Source organism: Salvelinus alpinus, chromosome 4 (assembly GCF_045679555.1).
Source record: "Salvelinus alpinus chromosome 4, SLU_Salpinus.1, whole genome shotgun sequence".
NCBI classification, from domain to species: domain Eukaryota; kingdom Metazoa; phylum Chordata; class Actinopteri; order Salmoniformes; family Salmonidae; genus Salvelinus; species Salvelinus alpinus.
The window spans coordinates 62,905,655-62,928,808 of NC_092089.1; the positions used below are offsets into that span (position 1 = coordinate 62,905,655).

General features: G+C 44.9%; 1 protein-coding gene across 5 annotated transcripts; it reads right to left on the reverse strand.

Moving 5' to 3' along the window:
- Positions 1–1,243: 1,243 nt before the first annotated feature.
- LOC139574095 (C-terminal-binding protein 2) lies at positions 1,244–21,293 on the reverse strand. Of its 5 annotated transcripts, none has more exons than XM_071398270.1 (11): positions 21,134–21,293; positions 19,677–19,717; positions 18,736–18,902; positions 13,246–13,400; positions 12,253–12,397; positions 11,833–12,039; positions 11,408–11,622; positions 7,101–7,231; positions 6,163–6,290; positions 5,646–5,766; positions 1,244–5,434 (listed from the first exon to the last, which is right to left on the reverse strand). In XM_071398270.1, exons 3-11 carry the CDS (start codon positions 18,791–18,793, stop codon positions 5,266–5,268), a joined length of 1,329 nt encoding a protein of 442 aa, XP_071254371.1. In that variant the 5' UTR covers positions 18,794–18,902; positions 19,677–19,717; positions 21,134–21,293; the 3' UTR covers positions 1,244–5,265. The 5 variants fall into 5 exon arrangements, with proteins under 5 accessions (XP_071254371.1, XP_071254372.1, XP_071254373.1 ...); XM_071398271.1 differs by lacking the exon at positions 21,134–21,293 and adding an exon at positions 20,890–20,908; XM_071398274.1 differs by having other exon boundaries at positions 5,296–5,434; positions 5,625–5,766.
- Between the last annotated feature and the right edge of the window lie 1,861 nt (positions 21,294–23,154).

Sequence of the window (23,154 nt, forward strand, 5' to 3'; positions counted from 1 at the left end):
TAAAGCTTAGTCACCAAAACAGACGTTTTTAGCCAGCAGGATCTAGTGCGGTCTTCAGCGATGACCCCAAAACAAATACCCCATTTCCCATCGTATGACCTCAACCCACCATGACAGTAACCAACAAGCTTCCCTCTAAACTCAATTTTTACAGGTCCACCTGTGTATTCCCAGGTTGTATTGATCCCCCTTCCCCGTCTAACATAAACGAGGGACAGATAAATATCTCCATCCAGGGCCAGTGTGGGGTCTGACAGGGGAATGCAGCACAGCAGCGCAGCCTGTTGCACAACAACCAGCCCCGAGTAGGAAACAGTGAAACACAGAGACAAGTGAATCAGCCTGGTAAAAAGCTGGTTTCTGTTGAGTAAAAGTATTTTCCCTTCTAGAATCTGCAATATGCTGTATATTTAAATATGCTGTACATGTGCCTAACAGTAACTGACTTGAGTTCCTGAAATTGTTTTTGTCTACCGGTCTATGGAAAATGCAGTTCCTCGTGAGGAAGGAAAACAATACAACTGTAGGAAAACAAACTCTCTACTCTTAAGTGAGGACTGAGGAAAAATTATTCAAAAGGTAGTAGGGAGTACAAATTAAAAACAGCTAGTCATAAAGTGTATCATGTTAATCTAAGGTGGCATTGCATCCTATAAAGTAGCCTCCATGCAAGTGTGCACCCACGATAGCGTACTCTTAAGGGTGCCTTAGCTCAGCTTAGATGGGCAGAGTACCTCCATGGGGGCGGGGGCTTTCCTCCAGCAATGGGACCAAAAGGTTTAGACTGCTTTTTATGAAGAACAGTCTCATCAGGGGCTAGGGATGGTACATGTGGTGGCAATTTGGCGGTTGCCATTCCCCCCTCCCAATCTCTGTGGTGCAATGACTGTACCCATCTCACCTGCCTGCCTACTCATAAAGCTGCTGTGAGCTCTGGATCGCTTGGCACTGCATCACCCCTGTGCCCGTATAGACAGACAAGCAGGGATTGTAAACAGAGTTGGTTAGGGAGCCGGAAGTTTGTAAAACTTGCTCCTATCCCAAGGGCTGCACTTTATAAACAGGAGAAGACGAAGGCAGGCAGCACACCTGAATCAACACGGCTATATAGCAAACCTTGCACTATGCACGCATGAACATTGCACACACACGAGAGCAACGGTCAGTCAAATGAGTTAAAGGTTTGACATGCGTTTCACACAGAGCGAGAACACAGAAGAAAGCAGGGCGAGAAAGCAAAGGGTACATTTTTGGATTTTATTAAAATACGGTGTGGAGTTTACCATCGGAAATTACCATCACAAACATGATTGTTTCTAATAAAAAAAGTAAACAAAACAAAAAATAAAGCTTAAGAGCCTAGTTACAGGAGACGTTACAGGAGTCTGGTGAAAGTAAATCAATGAATTCACGACAACGGATGAGTGAAAGACACCCCCCCCCCAAAAATAAAAACTCATGTTCACATGTTGTAAAAATACATTTCCCAAATTTCAACATTACACACAGCTCATTTAAAACATTTATTCATTCATTGCTAGATGAAGGTTAGATGTCAGTGCCAAAGAACAGAAGGTAAAACCAAACACAAGAACTCACGGTGTACAAATGAAGGGAGAGAATGGTGAGGGCCTTCTGGAAGTCAGGAGACTGCTCAACATTCTGAGGAGCGCGGGAACACAGAACAGACAGGGAGGAGAGAAAGAGGCTGCGGGAGGATATGTGTGCATTTCAACCCTGAGAGAGAAAAGTGACCAATTCTATTCATCATTTTCAGCTGGTCTGACAGACAACATCAGTGTCCGCTGTTGCCCCCTGAGACTCGGGGCTGGCCATGAAAGACTTTCAGAGCGCCGGAGCAGGGGGGGGGGGGAACATTCTCACACCTCAGAGTGAAATATCAGATGGACTTTCCTTCAGTCTGTAGCACTGACAGTGACCTACATGTAGGGGAAATTCAATCAAAATGGCTCACCTGGTTAACCCAGAAATGTTCTTTCTGGACTGAGAGAATGCATATTTTGATTGATGTACTCAACAAAACATTTGCAGTGTGAAACTTAAGACACTCAACTGCATGTCAAATCAAAATACCCTTTTTAGCTCTGTGGAGAGAATGTTATTTTTGACTTATCCGGGAAACCGTGTCACCAGTGTTTGATTGAATAACGTCCTTACGGTGTGAGTTGTTAGCGGGGTTTCGTCTGACTGTGTGTCTCTCCTACCCCACCTACTGTGGTCAACTGTGTTTAAGGCAGTGAGTGTTTCCATGGCAACTCTACGGCTACTATACAGGGAGAGTTAACAGTTACAGCTACTATACAGGGAGAGGCTAAATACAGCAGGGCGGCTAAGACAAAAAAAATTTTTTTTTTAAACTCAAACGTTTGTTTCTGAAATGTTTCAGTACAACATGTAGAACACAGAGAGTGAGCGCGATTACAGATGAAGAGTCAACAAATTAAAATGGATTTGAACACATTGATGAACTGAAAACAACCCAAAAAATGTCATCAATATCATCAATGGCAATTTAAGGTCACTATTTAAGCTCATAATTCAAACTATGGGGGATATTTAAAAAAATATATACTCATCACATGACACAGGAGCCTATAATGTCCTCATGTCCATGTCCTCATAGACTCTGGTAGGAAGGGGAAAAACTGTACATCACTGGTTACTGACCACCACAAAATGGCAACTTGGGTTAAGGGTTAAGCACTGGGGAGCAAAGGGTGGACAACAAGATGACAAGCTTTAGGCCAATAGCGGTTGCCCTCCAAAAATACCCCACATGCACAATAGCTAGAGCAGCATGACATTAGGGGGAGTAGAAAGGCGTATATAGTTCTACATTCCAGAAAATAAAAACGGTTCATGCTGACACTTTGAAATCGAATCCAAGTTTCATTGTGCTGTAGAACAGGAGGTCGAAGAAGCTTGTCAGATCAACTGGAATCTGATGTCGAAATGTAGAATCGCGGGAAAGCGTTGTGCTCATTTTTTCCCCACAGAGAAACAAATGAAGTATAACATTTAAGGTGAAGACGAGAGATAAGTAACTGGTCTCGGTGCCTGAGATTTTTGACAGTGGGAAGAAAAAATAAAAAAAAAACGCAGAGAAATCCTAAAAAGTTGTTTGGTCAATTCGGTTATTGAGTGGGGTGTTTATTTATCATCGTCATTGTTACCATTTTTACAACCCTTCTGGTCAGGAATAGCAAAGGGGTCTCTACAAAAGCTGTACAAAAAAGAAACGGGTTTGAACGTACATTCAATATCTGTTACTGAGGTACTATAAAAAGGTATTCCCTTGAAACAACGAGAGACGACGGCGTTAAGAGTTTCTCGTAGGGACTACTCTTTCAGAAAGACAACAACTTGTCAATACAACCAATGGGGGATGGGAGGGGTCCACACGCAGACAACACGGTCGCCTTTGAAAAGCCACTATGATTATGTAAGAATAAAGACTCCACACAGTCTCCCTTTGGTCTTAACGGGAACGGTGAATCTCTGTCTTCTTAAAGGGATGGTTGAACCAACTCGCCGGCTACACTGCCCAATCTTAAAGGGATAGGTGGATCCACACTTGCTGATAAAAGCACTAGTGGAGAGCAGAGTTCTTCAAGGGCTGGATGGGGTGAGAGAGAGGTTGGGTGGATGGACTGAGATATAGATCTGAGGTCTGGGAGAGAGAAAGACAGCGAGTCCTTGCCTTGTCACGCGTCCTGGTTGTCTTTGGAAGTCAGCAAGTAATTAATGACGTCACGGCAAAAAGAGTTGTACCTCACCTTCCCTATGGCTGACTGCTTCGTGTGGACGTGTTAAGAAAACCCAGGGGTAGCTGCTAGGCTGGTTATACGCAACGCTGCAGCCAAATCACTGCCCCTCTCTCTGAGCACAGCCACAGACTGAGCATTCAGATGGCAATGGCACCCCCTGCTGGCCAAACCTCAGTCCTACACAGCTGACCTGTGCTGCCCACTGGGCTCAAGCTAACAATGTTGCAAGCTCGCTGTGTGTGTCTGTGTGTACTTGGTGCTAAGTGCCTCAGAAACAAAAAGGCCCTTGAACAATAGTTCAACCTTTTTTGTGGGGGGGGGGGGGGGGGTTGTTAAAAGCCACAATCCAACTGATATGAAACTGTTCTCACGTGATCTTGAAGCTACACACCGGTTCAGGGGACAGCCTTTACAGAATAAACACTTCACATAACTGTTGCTGAGTATAAGACCACGTCGTGGGCAAGGGCCTGATGAGTGACGACACAGAGCACAACATAGAACGCCATCCATCTGACCTTTCAACAGGAAGTGACTGGCGCTGGAACAAAAGGGGATATAAAAGCAGGGAAGAGAATTGTCGCCTGCCAAAGGAGAGGGTTCACCATCTTGAGGAGAAGAGACAAGACTCACAGGGTTTAACACAGCCCTGTAGCGGCGTAACACGCTTTGCTAAGGTTTCAGCTCTTCACTGACATTATTCATCCCTACACTAGCCAACAGACAGGGAATCAGGTAGCCTGGTCCCAGATCTGTATGTGCTTTAGTTGACTTGGCTAAAGCTAGCTAGATACAGATCTAGGATCAGGCTAGGAATTATCGGGACAATAGAAGCCCGATGTGTTGTGTGTCTTACTTTTGTACACATTTTCCATATTTTCTAAAATGAGAGAGAGAGAGAGAGAGAGAGAGAGAGAGAGAGAGAGAGAGAGAGAGAGAGAGAAAGAGAGAGAGGCATAAGAGAAAGGATTGCAGTAACATCAGAAAGCCACTAATGTACGCCGGGCCAACCCTTCACGCCTCTCTCACGGATCATAACAGCCAGACTCTCGGTCCAGCTTAGCTGGAGAAATGCTACTCAAAACAATAACTAAATGTTTTGTTTTTCCTCAAAAGAATAAAAAAAAAAAATGAAAATACCAATCCAATTGAATACTTCAGAAGAAAGTTATTGCTGTAGGTTTGTTGTTGTGGGGGGAATATGGATAGAGGGGGAGATAGGGGTCCATGGTGGGGGGTTGAGTGGGTCCGAGGAAGGGTTACGGAGGGGGGGGATTTTGTGGACGGCAGGTCACTCCTGGGCTGGTACTGTGTTCTGAAGGACCGGCGCTTGAACAGATCCAGATCGAACCGGATCAAACCGGAACCCCAGTGTCAATCTGCCTGAGGTCGGAGAGGAGGGTTGGTGGTGATGATGATGGTGGGAGGAGAGGGTGGGGTTGTTGGTTTCCAGGGGTGACGGAGGAATGTTGGGGTGCTATTGGTCAGAGGGGATGTCTCTGTCTGCCTCTGCCTTGCTGAGTTGCCCTGGCGATGAGGTGTGGGGGGGATGGGACACAGGGGCGATGGCGTGAGCCAGGGCCTCTACCCCTGCTCCCGCCCCCGTCAGTACCCCTGCTGCTACGCTGATCAGACCCACAGGAAACCTGACGTGTAGAGAGAGCGAGAGAGAGAAAGAATGTATATCAGGGCCTTGTTCGGGAGGGAACAACATTGCAGCAAATTCATCAACAACCAAATCTACTGTCAAGAACAGATATCGTATTTTGCATAAAATGAAGTATAATAATAATAATCATGATACACTTCCTGACTTGGTTGTCCTCCTGTGCTCACCTTAACCGCTGAGGGTCTCACCTGTATGCACCGCCTCCGTTGAGTTCAGGGTGGACTGTTGCAGCCTCCATACTGGGCCACTGGGACGCTGCCATCAGATATTCCTTATTCACACAGTTCTTCAGACTGTCTGGGATACGCCCTAACAGAGGACAGACAGGAGACAAGGGGTTAGCGTGTAAATCCCCCAATCTCTGTTTTAATAACCAGGATACCATTTTCGGGACAGGTGCCGTACAAGCCACTCAGGGTGTTTTAGCTCTCCTGCATATGCATCTATTTGTATTTGTTTTGCCCATTTTAAACTCTCACCATAATGATTTGCATTTTTCTTGTGTGCAAAAAAATTTATAAGAGTGTAGGTAAGATATAACACCAGACCACTCCAGAACCTCAAAACATGCAGCCATACTCAGGCTACATAAAGCCACTGAAATAATCAATTCATCACTACGTAATAACTAATAATACAAAGTTAGGATGGCGATGGAAGCCCAGGCGGTGTTAACTAGCTGAAGCTGAGTGTTAGGGGTCTTACCAGTGATGGCACGGCGCACCTCCCTGGCAGCCTCCTCTCTGGCCTCGATGGAGGCCTGCTCACTGTACCAGGACGTGTGGGGGGTACAGATGAGGTTGGGAGCATCCTTCAGAGGGCCCTGGGAGAAACTACAACAACAGAGAGAGGGTTAGGGTTAGAGGAGGAAAGAGAGGGGGGGGGGGGGGTTGCACAGTCAAACAGACATGTGGGGGTTCGAAATCAGGCTAGGATCCTTTAGTGGGCTGTGTGTCAGTAAGGCTCGGTCTCGTGGACGACTGAACGCCCAGTGTGTGTGTGTGTGTGTACCTGAAGGGCTCTGTCTCGTGGACGACTGAACGTCCAGTGTGTGTGTGTGTACCTGAAGGGCTCTGTCTCGTGGACGACTGAACGTCCAGTGTGTGTGTGTGTACCTGAAGAGCTCTGTCTCGTGGACGACTGAACGTCCAGTGTGTGTGTGTGTACCTGAAGGGCTCTGTCTCGTGGACGACTGAACGTCCAGTGTGTGTGTGTGTACCTGAAGGGCTCTGTCTCGTGGACGACTGAACGTCCAGTGTGTGTGTGTGTACCTGAAGGGCTCTGTCTCGTGGACGACTGAACGTCCAGTGTGTGTGTGTGTGTGTGTACCTGAAGGGCTCTGTCTCGTGGACGACTGAACGTCCAGTGTGTGTGTGTGTGTGTACCTGAAGGGCTCTGTCTCGTGGACGACTGAACGTCCAGTGTGTGTGTGTGTACCTGAAGGGCTGTCTCGTGGACGACTGAACGTCCAGTGTGTGTGTGTGTACCTGAAGGGCTCTGTCTCGTGGACGACTGAACGTCCAGTGTGTGTGTGTGTACCTGAAGGGCTCTGTCTCGTGGACGACTGAACGTCCAGTGTGTGTGTGTGTACCTGAAGGGCTCTGTCTCGTGGACGACTGAACGTCCAGTGTGTGTGTGTGTACCTGAAGGGCTCTGTCTCGTGGACGTCTAGTGCGGCTCCTCGTATCCGTCCTTCCTTCAGGGCCTGAGCCAGAGCCTTCTCATCCACCAGGCCTCCCCGCGCAGAGTTCACCAGGAACGCTCCCTGGCGCATCTACACACAAAACACAGGGTTAACTTTATATACACACGCACTCCCATAATTAACTCAGGAACCACACCTACAGTGGGGAGAACAAGTATTTGATACACTGCCGATTTTGCAGGTTTTCCTACTTACAAAGCATGTAGAGGTCTGTAATTTTTATCATAGGTACACTTCAACTGTGAGAGACGGAATCTAAAACAAAAATCCAGAAAATCACATTGTATGATTTTTAAATAATTAATTTGCATTTTATTGCATGACATAAGTATTTAAAAACCTACCAACCAGTAAGAATTCCGGCTCTCACAGACTTGTTAGTTTTTCTTTAAGAAGCCCTCCTGTTCTCCACTCATTACCTGTATTAACTGCACCTGTTTGAACTCGTTACCTGTATAAAAGACACCTGTCCACACACTCAATCAAACAGATTCCAACCTCTCCACAATGGCCAAGACCAGAGAGCTGTGTAAGGACATCAGGGATAAAATTGTAGACCTGCACAAGGCTGGGATGGGCTACAGGACAATAGGCAAGCAGCTTGGTGAGAAGGAAACAACTGTTGGCGCAATTATTAGAAAATGGAAGAAGTTCAAGATGACGGTCAATCACCCTCGGTCTGGGGCTCCATGCAAGATTTCACCTCGTGGGGCATCAATGATCATGAGGAAGGTGAGAGATCAGCCCAGAACTACACGGCAGGACCTGGTCAATGACCTGAAGAGAGCTGGGACCACAGTCTCAAAGAAAACCATTAGTAACACACTACGCCGTCATGGATTAAAATCCTGCAGCGCACGCAAGGTCCCCCTGCTCAAGCCAGCGCATGTCCAGGCCCGTCTGAAGTTTGCCAATGACCATCTGGATGATCCAGAGGAGGAATGGGAGAAGGTCATGTGGTCTGATGAGACAAAAATAGAGCTTTTTGCTCTAAACTCCACTCGCCGTGTTTGGAGGAATAGAAGGATGAGTACAACCCCAAGAACACCATCCCAACCGTGAAGCATGGAGGTGGAAACATAATTCTTTGGGGATGCTTTTCTGCAAAGGGGACAGGACGACTGCACCGTATTGAGGGGAGGATGGATGGGGCCATGTATCGCGAGATCTTGGCCAACAACCTCCTTCCCTCAGTAAGAGCATTGAAGATGGGTCGTGGCTGGGTCTTCCAGCATGACAACGACCCGAAACACACAGCCAGGGCAACTAAGGAGTGGCTCCGTAAGAAGCATCTCAAGGTCCTGGAGTGGCCTAGCCAGTCTCCAGACCTGAACCCAATAGAAAATCATTGGAGGGGGCCGAAAGTCCGTATTGCCCAGCGACAGCCCCGAAACCTGAAGGATCTGGAGAAGATCTGTAGGGAGGAGTGGGCCAAAATCCCTGCTGCAGTGTGTGCAAACCTAGTCAAGAACTACAGGAAACGTATGATCTCTGTAATTGCAAACAAAGGTTTCTGTACCAAATATTAAGTTCTGCTTTTCTGATGTATCAAATACTTATGTCATGCAATAAAATGCAAATTAATTACTTAAAAATCATACAATGTGATTTTCTGGATTTTTGTTTTAGATTCCGTCTCTCATAGTTGAAGTGTACCTATGATAAAAATTACAGACCTCTACATGCTTTGTAAGTAGGAAAACCTGCAAAATCGGCAGTGTATCAAATACTTGTTCTCCCCACTGTATGTGGAAGCACCTGCTTTTAATATACTTTGTATCCCTCATTTAGTCAAGTGTTTCCATTATTTTGGAAGTTACCTGTACACGCATGTAAAAACGTGAATTTACAAACATACTAGGGCTGTTAACGAGTTAATAAGGTGTTCGATTTTTTGACGCCATTAAATCGCATTTTCATTTTTTTAACCGCACGGACCCCTTTCAAGCGCACGTGTTTCCGCACAGACACTATTCCGCACGGACCCTGCACTCGGTTGTCTCTTAGGGTGTTTTCACACTTGGTCCCTTTCGAACAATTTTGGTGAATTCAGCGCGGTTCCCCTCATTTTTTTTGTGGCGTGTGAAGACTCCAAAAGGAACACAGTGGAGTGTGAACACTCCATAGGAACTCAGAGCCCTCAAAAGAGCGCCGTAAGCGAACCGAACTGAGACCATCTCGAGAGGGGGTTTGAGTATGGTTCGCTTGAATTCGGAAGTCCGGTTCCCTTTTTTTTTGGGGGGGGGGGGGGGGGACAACGTAAACACAAAGCTCCCCGGGTTTGCTTGTCATTTTTACCACACCACACACGGGACTACTGTAACACCGTTTCCTCTGCAATAACCCCTTCACATTGGAGAGAGAAGAAGATGTGCCGGTTCACATAAATAAATGTGTGCCGATTAGCGATTGTTAAGGACGCAGAGAAATGATCAAATGTGTGTTTGTGTGAGTTTTGTACTGACACGATGTTCAGATTCTCTGTTTGCAATATGTTGACCTACAGGCTAAGAGAGGTTCATAAACTGTTTATTCCGAATGTGGGGTTTGAATAGTGTAAAAAGGCAACATATTTGGTGAGAATCACAACATGGGTACAAAATCCATTCTAGCTGTTGAAGGGTCAGTAGCCTACAGCATTATTTAATCTGCAATTAATTTACTGGTAGTTAATCTGTTACCAATAATATTTACATGTTAATATTATCTTCTGATGACAATTATTATGTCTCATCCTTTACCAAAATGCAATCTATTAACTTCCAAAATGTAAGTAGGAATATCTAGCTGTCCGATAGCACGTTCTGATGGAAAGGCTTGTCCTGTACTTTTACTAGAGTGCATTGAGTGAATGTTGGACAAATATCTTTGGTTCCTTTCTAGAAATGCGAATGCAAAGAGGACTCGGACCTCAAAAAAGGTGAAGTGAACTGGCAAAAGAGTTGAGTCCTCATTCAAAGGCAAGGGCAGTGTGAATACAAAGAGAACTGAGTTCTTTAAAAAAAAAATTGGTTCACTTTAAATAGGACTGACATCATTTATTTTAAAAAGGGGAGTTATATGTGAAAACACCCTTAAAATCTCCACTTTGTGCGCAGCTTTGAGCAACAATGTTGAAGGAAAACAGACAGAAAGCTCAACCATGTACACGTTCTCAGGTGTTTCTTTAGATAACAGCAAAAACATATTTTGGACAAAAGGAGCTAGCTAGTTATGCTAAAGTTAGCTAGCTAACCAAAACATTGTTTACAATGTCATGGTTGAATGCCTCTTGACATAACTATCTACCCACAATGAGTTTAAACCAGAACAGGACATCCATTCCATTTAGGTACTGTTTTTGTTGCATTTCCCAGGTCAAAAGATTTAAGAAAATAATCTCAATTTTTGTAGAAACAGCACGTGACTAGTTCATGTTGAAGTAGCCTAGGCTACATCGAATAGCTGTTATTACATGAACTCAGACCTGGCTGAGCTATTGTCTTCTGTGGAATTTATATAATTGTTGAACAGGTGTAAATACTCCTTGTGTCCATAGAGCCAGTTCTGTTTTCCTGTACTTAACCCTCCAAATCAGAAATTGGGAGAACACTAATTGAGAATGCCTGAAGCTTTAACTGTTTGTTTGTGTGTGTGTGTCCGCAAATGTTAAACTTCAAGAACATTAATAAGAGGGAATAAGTATGTTTAAAAGAGCTACATGTAATATTTTGGGGCCCAGCAAATCTCTTGTCAAATTGACTGGGGCTAAACGATTTGTATAAAGTATCGCTCACTAACGGATTCGGTTAGCATGCGGCTCAGGCCCAGTCAATTTAACAACAAGAGCCAGTCCGTCTTTTGTTGACCAATAAGAAGGCTGCACCATTAGAATGCAATTTTGTGTGGGCCCAATAATTTTTTGGGAGGAAAAAAATATTGTGAAACACTATCATTCCACTATTACTTCAGATATAATGACATTTTCTGAAATTACAATGCAAAAAATATTACATGTAGCTAATTTAAACATTGAGTATTTTATTTCTTATACAGATTGTGTTTCCGTCCCTTACAATAAAAGCATAGTACGCCTGTAACTCGACAAACAGCTTTTTAATAGGGTTATTTTTACTTAAGGGACAAATTTGAGCAAATTAAAACATTTAGATGAATTGTGATTATTTAAATCGTTTGACGGCCCTAAAACATACATCAAATGTGTGTGTACGTGTGTGTGCGATGTGTGTCTATGACATTGTGTACCTGTTTGATGGTGAAGTCGTTGATGAGGTGGTGGTTGTGTTCGTTGAGGCTGCAGTGTAGAGAGACACAGTCAGAGTGGATGAGCAGGTCCTGGAGCGTAGCCATTCTCTGCAGGCCCAGGGAGCGCTCCACTCCGTCAGGCAGGTAGGGGTCGTAGAAGATCACCCCGAAACCAAACGCCTTGGCCCGCAGAGCCACCGCCTGGCCCACACGACCTGCAGAGAGAGGAACGCACAGGGGTAACTAGTGTTTGTATTTCCATGGTGGGGCACATAGGCACCCAAAGCAAATTCCCGGGCCTCTGGCAGCCCCAATTGTCAATTGAAAACAGGCCAGACTAGGGGCCACTAGTCTAAATTCAAAATCAGCCACTACCCAGTAACTCCATCAACCTCCCTAACCTAGCCCAGATTACCCCCACTCACCCAGGCCGATGATGCCCAGCGTCTCCCCCCGGATGCGGGCGGCTCCCCCGGCCACCTCCCTGATCTGCTCCACGCTGGAGGCCCTGGTGCCCTCCCTCAGGGCCTGATGCATCCAGGTGACGCGGCGGTACAGGTTCAGGATCAGACACATGGACGTGTCGGCCGTCTCCTCCACCGAGCACGCTGGCACGTTACACACTGCGATGCCTGGGGGAGGGAGATGAGGAGGAGGGGAGAGAGGGAGATGGTGAGATGAAGGAAAGAGAGGAGTGATGGGGCAGAGCTTGGAAAGGCTGTGTATATGATTATGTGTAATATGCATCCGTGTGTGTGTGTGTGTGTGTGTGTGTGTGTGTGCGTGTGTGTGTGTATATACCTGTTCATCGGCATACTGCGTGTGTGTATTCGGGCATGACTCACCCAGCTCAGCTGCAGCTTTGATGTCGACGTTGTCGAAGCCACTGCCGATCCTGACAATGACTCGGAGGCCTTTGAACTTATCCAGGTCGTCTCTGGAGAGAGTGATGGTGTGGTAGAGCAGAGCCCCCACTGCCTCGTTCAGCACCTACGAGGTTAAGACACAGACACCGTTATACAGTTGGTAACACAGGGTTTACACACACCGTCAGACAAGGCCATCACACAAATTAATACAGCCTCGTTCAGCAACCTACAGGGTTAACACACCATCATACTGCTGGTTCGACAGTGCGCTTAAGGGACAGTGCATAAATACTCAAATAAACATATGGCTGGCAGTCAGGAGGTAGTCTTGAATAACTTTTTAAAATATTTTAGAAAATCAGGAAGTGCCGCTTATAGCCAAATTAACAGGAAGCTTACAACCAGACAGTGCATGTTGACTTTTAAACACTGAGGGTACAAAATATTAGGAGCATCTCCCTAATATTGAGTTGCACCCTCTTTTGCCCTCAGAAAAGCCTCGATTTATTGGGGCATGGACTCTACAAGGTGTCAAAAGTGTTCCACAGGGATGCTGGCCCATGTTGACTCCAATGCTTCCCACAGTTGTGTCAAGTTAGCTGGATGTCTTTTGGGTGGTGGACCATTCTCGATATACACAGGAAACTGAGTGTGAAAAACCCAGCAGGTTTGCTGTTCTTGACAGACTAAAACCGGTGCACCTGACACCTACTACCATATCCCATTCAAAGGCAGTCTTTAAAAAAATATTTTGTCTTGCCCATTCACTCTCTGAATGGCACACATACACAATCCATGTTTCAAGGCTTAAAAATCATTATTTAACCTGTCTCCTCCCCTTCATCTACACTGACTGAAGTGGATTTAACAGGTTACATCAATAAGGGATCATAGCTTTCACCTGGATTCACCTGGTCAGTCTGTCATGGAAAGAGCAGGTGTTCCTAAAGTGTGTGTGTCTCACTCTACCTTCTCGTGTATCTCCTGGGTGGACTGGGCATCACAGAAGGCCACAGTGGCCACGTCCTTGAGGATGGGCATCTCTATGGTGCAGTCACGCCCGTCCAGCAGGGCCACCAGGGGCCGAGGGTGCATGGGTCCGTTCAGGATAGGTGGGCGGATGCCTGCACACAGGGGAGAGGGGGACAGTTAAGACATGATTTGGCATATTATGAAAGGTCACTAAATTAGTTGCATTCTAAAATCGTATGTGCTGCTTTGGTTCCAATGGCTGGCTAGGTTGGAGCATGGTGCTTGACACACTAATGGTTGTGGATTTTTTTTTAATTTTTATGTCCATATTATAACCATCAAACTATAAAAGTGTTCACCTGGCGTTTACAGTCCATTTTGAGTTGATCGTTTGCCCAGACAAAATGGCTTCCTCTGGGAATGTGTGATAAAGTCAAAAACACCGCGTACGGCGCACCATGTTTTTCCAGATGGGACTGTTCACCGAGGTTAGTGATTCAACAATCTTTCTGGAGTCTCTGGACCAGGGCAAAATGAGTCACTGCCCTAAACCTTCTACACGCACCATTGCCTTGACCATTACAACACACACGTGCACACCATTAAAGTCCCTCTGAACTTGACCAGGCATGACAATAGCCACTGGCATCATCAGTGCTGGGGTCAGAGCAGGCTCAACCTGAATAGTGAGTCTGACCAGTGACCACTAACATGAGTACTACTACCAAAGCAAACTCTCCCAAAGTGAGTCCCATGATGCTCTCTTCTCCGTCCACACAAACAGCCAGGGCCTTGTCAACACTGGCACCCTGAGGGATCAGTGGCTGCGTGTGATGGTTACGCAATGGTAATATGTAACTGGATCTGCTGCTCAAAGAGCACATCTGAGATGACAAAGAGACAGGAGGGGGGGGGTCCAACACAATAACTAAACTACAACGTCAATACACGCAACCTCACGGCAGTCAGACGCACATGCTATGACGACACGTGTAAGACACATTGAATGACACACCACCCACGTCCCTGACTCCAGCCAGTGTGGAGGATGAAAACACTAGCTGGCTGCAGTGCCAGGGGAGGTCGAGTGTGACGGTTGGGGGAGGGGCAGTCGAGGGGTTGAGATGCGGGGTGCAGGGAAGAAGGGGGGAGGGGGTAGAGAGAGAGAGACTGAGTCATGACCTAAATTCCCTCCTCTGGAGCCCCCCCAAACACGCACGTTCTGTACACACATCCGTAAACACACGCCACTGGTGCATGGCTACACTTGTCCACCGTGGTCCTGCGTCTGCATCGAAATCCTCAATCATCACTGAGCACCAAGTTGCCAGAATGCGAGACAAAGCACAAGGCTAACATCTGTGCCAAAGGTCACTAGAGAAATGTGGCCAACTGCAACAAAAGCTAACACCACCACTGATACCAGCACCATAGGACATATTCGTGTGTGTCTGTGTGTCTTAGCCCTCTGCCTCTCCTTCACACTGAACTAATCATGAACTGGCCTTCTGAATCGGAACGCACTGCCCTTCTCACACACACACACACACACACGTAACACACACCAGACCACACCACTGGCCCCTAGACCAGAAGCACACACAGTCTCTGCGTGACAGGTGTATGGTCTGGGGTGGGGGAGAGGGACAAGAAGGGGGGAAGGGGTGCATGTGTCTCGCTGGAACATTCACTTGGACAGAGGGCAGGACGCATGCAGGGACAGACACACAACACAGACAGACATCCACATGCACAAACACTATGTCCTGTGTCATAGTGGGAGTGTGGGGGAGGGAGAAAGAGGGGGGGGAGTAGGATAGGAACTGGTGGCAGGCAGGCGGTGGAAGACAAATATTTGTGGACGCTTCCTGTGACGTCAAAGCATTTCCCAAATGGGCCTAGCCGAGAAGGCTTAAGAAAGTGAATCTACATCTCATTAAAAAAACACATAAAGCATTTTCCTTTATCTTAATCTCCACATGCCAGAGATCACAATGGATTCACAATTACTGGTTAACAAAAGGCAGCCTCAGAAGCGCAAACACGCAAATATTTAGAGTAAAGGACGCTTGCGTACAAGGCTTATGGAGCACAAGCATGGCCGCGCACACAATGCAATTCATTCAGTGCTTCATTCATTCTCCCTCCCTCCTTTTCTTTCCCTTCCTCCTCCTCCTTTCTCTTTCCCTCGGTTTAAGGAGTGTGTGAGAGAGAGAGCAGGGAGAGGGGGAGGGGCAGGGTAGGATGATAATGCAGCACTACTCCACCCAACCTCCAGCCAGACACACAATAACACACATACACGCAGGCGCCGTACACACACACACACACACAGTTGCTCAATTCGCTACAAGGACACGCTGAGCAAAAAGGAAACGACACACACACTCGTCGGCAACACCACACCCAAGCCCATATCACCCCCTTCCATCTTCAAGCTCTCCTTCACAAACACATTTAACGACACACACACACCTAACCTTGCATTATGAAGTTTGCCAGCCTGTCTTCCTCTCTCTCTCTCGCCTCGCTCTCTCCCTCTATCGTTCTTTCTTTTCTCTCTCTCGTTCTGTCAGACTGTTCTCGGCTGGCTAGGTCCCTGCTGTCATCCACACCCAGCCCCTCCCCCGCGGCCCGGCTCCAATCACGGGCGGCTCCATTGAGGGCCAGCCAACCAGCACTAACCTAATTAGCATAGCCAGGCAGTGGCTAGGGTCTGGTTTGGCTGTTGTTGTTTTTTAAAGAGACAGCTGGCCCGTTTCCCTGTAGCCACGGCCGCGACCCCTCACCCTGCTCCTCTCACTCATCTCAGGGGACCTGACTCTCCCAGACAACTCCCTCCATTTTATCTCAACATCACCCAAGGGCTGCATTTCGCACCAATATATTTAGTTTGGACTGGAGTAGTACAGACCAGAATTTTGTCTTATATGTCCAGAATTGAATAAGATATTTTATATGATTTCATTACCTTTTTATGACATTTGTATACACTACAAATTGAGGCTTGGCATAACTTGCAATACCAATTTATTTGTTTTACATCTAGGCCAAAGCAACACCATTCTACCTTTTCAGTTAATTTCATTTGTAAAAAAAAAATAAAAATAACACTGATCGTGTTGTAATCTAACTGGTCTATTATCCTAGCCTGTCATGTACTCAGTCATCCTCATCATTTGTACCTTGCCTTGACATTCTTCCTCACGGCTCATAGCTCAGGCACACCAGCTTGGCCACCCACTAACCCCTCTTGAAATCCCCACAGACAGTAACAGGAAGTGAGATAAGGGCATTTTGCGCTCTCTATGACTATCCCCAACACATCACTACACTATTCTACTAGCGATGGGGGGGATCAATACAGTTACATATCAGGATATTATTTTTGGACTATATTTTCACAATATTGCAATATTATTTTTGAGCTAGTTGGCTGTACCGGCACCAAAAGTCCAGTATTTTTCCTTAATAGCTTGTTCTGCATCTTCTTTTGAAATAGGGGGAGACATTTATTTTCAGCACTTTTATTTCCATGACTGATGAAAACTAATTTTCATGCTCTCTCGTCTCTCTGCAGCAGACATATGGTGAACAATATGTTTGGAACACTGAATCACAAAACATATATAACAGCAATACATATCGTATCGCCACCAAAGCATTGTAATAATTCCCAGCCCTATATCCCATCTGCCACTCCACAAACCAATAGGCTGATCATTAATAAAAGATAATCCATATCAGCAGCTGATGTACAGGGCATTCGGAAAGTATTCAGACCCCTTGACTTTTTCCACATTTTGTTACGTTAGAGCCTTATTCTAAAATGGATTTAATAGTTTTTTTCCCCTCGTCAATCTACACACAATACCACATAATGACAAAGCAATGCAAAAAATATATATATATATTTACAAAAGTATTCAGACCCTTTACTCTGTACTTTGTTGAAGCACCTTTGGCAGCGATTACAGCCTGGAGTCTTCTTGGGTAGGACGTTATAAGCTTGGCACACCTGTATTTGGGGAGTTACTCCCATTCTACTCTGCAGATCCTCTCAAACTGTCAGGTTGGATGGGGAGCATCGCTGCACAGCTATTTTCAGGTCTTTCCAGATATGTTCGATCGGGTTCAAGTCAGGCTCTGGCTGGGCCACTCAAGGACATTTATTCAGAGACTTGTCCCGAAGCCATTCCTGCGTTGTCTTGACTGTGTGCTTAGGGTTGTTGTCCTGTTGGAAGGTGAACCTTCGCCCAAGTCCGACGTCCTGAGCGCTCTGGAGAAGGTTTTCATCAAGGATCTCTCTGTACTTTGCTCCGTTCATCTTTGTGACGTTTGGCATTCAGGCCAAATAGTTCCATCTTGATTTCAGACCAGAGAATCTTATTTCTCATGGTGTGAGAGTCCTTTAGGTGCCTTTTGGCAAACTCCAAGCGGGCTGTCATGTGCCTTTTTACCCCCTTAAAAAATGCCTGATTGGTGGAGTGCTGCAGAGATGATTGTCCTTCTGGAAGGTTGTCACATCTCCACAGAGGAACTCTGGAGCTCTGTTAGAGTGACCATAGGGCCCTTCTCCTCCGACTGCGCAGTTTGGCCGGGCGGCCAGCTACAGGAAGAGTCTTGGTGGTTCCAAACTTGTTCCATTTGAGAATGATGGAGGCAACTGTTCTTGGGGACCTTTAACACTGCAGAAATTGTTTGGTACCCTTCCACAGTTCTGAGCCTCGACACAATCATTCAATCTCATGGCTTGGTTTTTGCTCTGACATGCATTGTCAACTGTGGGACCTTATATAGACAGGTGTGTGCCTTTCCAAATCATGTCCAATCAATTTAATTTACCACAGGTGAACTCCAATCAAGTTATAGAAACATCTCAAGGATGATCGGAAACAGGGTGCACCTGAGCTCAATTTCAAGTCTCATAGCAAAGGGTCAGAATACTTAACTAAATAAGGTTTCTGTTTTTCATTTTTAATACATTTGCACAATTTTCTAAAACCCTGTTTTCGCTTTGTCATTATGGGGTATTGTGTGTAGATTGATGAGGGGAATTTTCCCCCCATCAATTTTAGAATAAGGGTGTAACGTAACAAATGTGAAAAGTCAGGTGGTACATTCCGAATGCACTGGAAGTGCAAAATATTATAGACATAGGCATGTGATAATCACACATTCAATAAATTTGAAGAAAACTGCACATTCTCTCTGGAGGATGTTCTGATACACCAAATCAGACCTGTAGAAACCATTTTGAATTATGAATTTGTGATGGAGGTGTGAGAATATCATGTGAGAATACTCATTACCATATGACCATAACCTGATCAAATGAATTGTGAAATCTTAATATTCAAATGGCTATTATAGAAAAATGTAAGATGCGCAGTGTGTGTATGGTCAGTGTGTGAGTGCGTGCGTGTCTGTATGAGGTCAGTGTCTGTGTGCGCGTGTTTGAGTGTGTCGCAAAACATGGCTCCTTACCCTCACAAATGCGGTCAAGTCTTTGTCGCTTTACTTTGTGTTTGTCCATTAGAGCCATAGGCTGGCAGTCCTAATCCAGGACACAGCAAGACAACAGCACAGAGCGCTAAGGAGCCCCTTCAACAGAACACCAGCACTAGAAACCACTACTGCCCACTGAGCAACACCTGCACAGAGAGAGAGAGATATAGCAATTGAGAGGGGGAGAGAGCACAAGAGAGACAGAGTTGTGACTGGTTAGAACTTGAAAGGTTTTATTAGTAATTTCTGTTGTACTGCTTCTGCAATATGGATTGCTTATTTCGTACAAATACAGTTTGACAATTTGAGAGAGGGAAAAACCACACTATCACAGTTAGTGTAGGGTGCAGTAACTGCTGCAGGATCTTCAGAGGTTAGTTGATGCAAATGTGGTTTCAAGTTTAGCAGCCTTAAGAAGTTACAATAACAAAGGGCACTAAGGTTTAGGCGTCTACTGAACAAATTATAATCCTATGTTCTTACACAGAAAAAAAAAGTGTGTCTTCTCTCTCCCTCCCAAATTCTCTCAAACTTTATTGGTACAAAATAAGCAACCCAAGTTGTTACACTTGCATTGTACAATATTGCATCAAACTAAATCGGAACTTACACCCAAATAAACACATTCCCACGTAGTGTGGTATTGGTGAGTGTGTATTCTGACTTCTGCTTTCTCTGTGGTAAATTTAAGACTAGGGTTTGTTTCAGTATTTTGAAAATGCATCCATTCTTCTCTCCCTAAAGATTATACGTACTCTGACTTGACTGGATTGGTGAAAGCCATGTAGTTGATAACCCTTGCTTTCACCTATCCAATGGTGTGAGATAAATTACCTAAACAGGAGGGACAAAGAGATGGTGCACTTTCCATTTTTCTAAACGGAAAGACTAGTGCCCATATGGAGGAGTGGCTGACTTACCAGCAGGAGAATCCGTTCAGTGTCTGTCTGCTTAGATCTCACTGTCAAGCAAAAACAAAATTGTCTTATTATCCGAGGGCCTTCTTCACTCGCTCTCTCACACAAACACTTTGATTAGATAACTGACAGGGGTTCTTAAACTTCTTCATCTCAAGACGCAAATTAGAAGTTGACTGTCCTCCGGTGACCCAAATCATCCTCCAAACGACCCAATATAAAGAAGAAATAGTGTGTGATTATGTACGATGTATTCTCATAACTACCGAACCACCTCTCACATGCCCAGGGCCCACTCATAACAATAACATCAGTCACTTCTAGGCCTAACCCATAAAAAAAGGTGCGTGCTAAACATGGAGTACTTTGGCAGAATGACAAAAGGACTTATAACAAAAAGTGCTTGTGGGACAGTAGTTAAGCCTTGATCACTGTTAGATGAAGACTAGTGTCTAACAGTTTGGACAGGGGTGTCTGCCGTATTATAATGTGTACAAGTTATGCTTACAAACTGGACTCCAATTTAGAGAGAACAGTTAACACTAGTTGGCTACCATTTGATGACGTACACTGGCATAATGTGAGGAAGAATTAGCCAGCCTAACTTTCCCTAATTAAAAATATCCATTCAAACCTCTAACTATGACACTTAGATAGAATCACATCATTTGAGAGGTTGTGATAACGTTCCAAAACGTATAAATGCTAAAAGTAGCGATGATTAACGTTATGCATTCCAAACTTGAAACCCATCACAATGTAATCAACAGTGACTGGGTTATGGAAACAATTGCAGTTAATAATTTAACAAGAGCAAGGTTGATACAAAGTATCCAATACCGTTGTTTGCAAGCCAAACCCATTACAACATATGGCTGATAAAGTACATTTCACTATCGAACAGTTAGCTACAAGTTTCAAAACTCTGCAGAAGCCGCCATGTTTGCTAGCTAGTTAACATTAGCAATTAAATGAACTGTATGGCTACTAATAACGACCGTTTATTATCGCATCTGGCTAGCTAGATAGCCAGTAAGCTAACATTAGCTAAGGTTAGTTGGTCAGTTAACCGTGCCAGATAAAACACATCGTTACTTATTATCGGAACCATATTTGAATTAAAGAAAACGCATTGTAAGCATCCCAAAAATACACGAAAAGTTCGACCTAATGGTGGCTAGTTTAACGTTATATTTTAACAAACATTTCAAACTACCGTTGGATAGTTAGCATAGCAAGTTAGCTTGCTTGCTAGCCTAACGTTACTACGTGTAGGAGATGCGTACTGGTGGAGCCCATTTCGTCCGATTCGTTATTAGCGAATTGCGCTACAATGTGAATATCTGAAATTCAGAAACGAAAGATCACGGAGGAAACGTGGATATCCCCAACGTGCACGTTAGGCGTGCATCATTCGCTACCCCGGTAACTGAGTAATGCACGAGCAGCTGATTATTTACCTAAATAATTGTATTTCGGTTGGATTGAGACAGTGTGCGTGCTTCGGTGGTCTTCCCTCTCTCCCGATCGCCATGAAATCTGAAAAAGAGGAAGTCGCCGGTTCATGGGGGGTCAGGCCTCCCGCCGTACCAGTGTACACAACGTGTGACGGACAGGCAGAGTGAGAGGCACTGGTAGGAGGGGAAGGCAGAGCGCCCTCAATTTCCACGGCGGTGGTCAAACAGTGCACCCAAATCAGGGTTGCCAGGTCCAGCTAAAATGTATATCCAATGACCTTTGAAAACCTGACACAAGGCCTGAAAACTAGCCGAATTTTTTTTTTTGCAGCAAGAGGAGTTGACACATTTGGCCCTGCTTCGAGGGCATTATCACTTTTATACAATGGGTTACCAACATATTCAAATAATGATTTACATATTTTTTTGTTATTCATACTATTTCATCCTTCCACAAGATCTTGACCCGACACAAATTTTAAGGTTGCTACCCAAGCCCTCTGGTCGGTCGTTCAGTTGCCAGAAACACGACCCAGTCGATCAGTTGTTCTGTGGACGCGACCCAGTCGTTCGTTCTAAATGTTCCATTGTCATACTGGCTGGCAACGTTTTTATCCCTTGCTTGCTAGCTAGCCAACTACGGCTAATTTAGTCAGATTAAAAAAGTGCAGCCAGAATAACAGCAAAGTAGCCGGATTAGCATTTGTTTAAACTGTTTTCTAGTGACATTTGGATATCCGTAATTATGAGCTAGAGGCGCAATATCGCCTGGTCAGAGGAGCTAGCCAACCACACAGCTAACACAATCACTTCAAACAAAGGCTGGAATGACTGCAAACTAGCTGCACTTTGTTTTGTATTAACTTTTTTCAATTGACATTTATTTGTATATATCCATACAAATGATGCTAACTGATTCATGATGTTGACTGGCTGAAAAACGCTGCCTGCCTGTTTGTCTCATCCCGACTCCCTACACATTAATTTCTATGGGACAGATGAAGATCAAAGTTGAATATTGAAACAATGTTGCAAATGTCGGACAGACAAACAGCAAGGTTTATACAAATGACCGCTGTTGTATTTATAGTGGAGATCAAGTTTATAAAGTGCCTGGCTGGGCTGACGAGACAATGGATTGCACAGTCAGATAGGAACAGGGTAAATGGGCATTTTAAAGTCACATATTTAGCCGGTGGTAACTTGTGGAATAGACATCGACTGGGATTTGGTTTAAAAAAATCAGCATTCAGGATTGGACCCACCCATTGTATAGTTAAGCAATAAGGCCTGAGGGGGTGTGGTATATGGCCAATATACCACGGGTAATGTCTGTTCTTACGATGCAACGCAGAGTGCTAGGACACAGCCCTTAGCCGTGGTATATTAGCCATATATCACAAAACCCCGAGGTGCATTATTGATATTATAAACTGGTTACCAACGTAATTAGAGCAGTAAAAATAAATGTTTTGTCATACCCATGGTCAGCCAATCAGCATTCAGGGCTCGAACCACCCTGTTTATAATTATCCAATAAACCCCTTTTCCATAATGTTAGCGAGCAAATTAAGAAGGAATATCATTTTTAACAACCTAGGCTAAGAAGCTAAATTCTGTTTACCATCAAAATAATAATTCTTGTAAGTTTATGAATATGTTGCAAGAGAAAAGATAAATCACCCTTATTAAACTCTCCAGATCATTTTCCATCAATGGATGTCAATTTAGCTCATTTTGACTGCTATGATTAAGCAATAAGGCCCAAGGAGGTGTGGTACATGGCCAATATACCACGGCTAAGGGCTGTTCTCAGGACATAGCCCTTAGCCATGGTATATTGGCCATATACCACAAAGAACAGCCCTTAGCCGCGGTATATTGGTCATATACCACAACCCCCTGGGGGGTTGCTATCATAAACTGGTTAACAATGTAATTAGGACAGTAAAAAGTATGTTTTTGTCATTCCCGTGGTACACGTCTGATATATGATGGCTTTCAACCAATCAGCATTCAAGGCT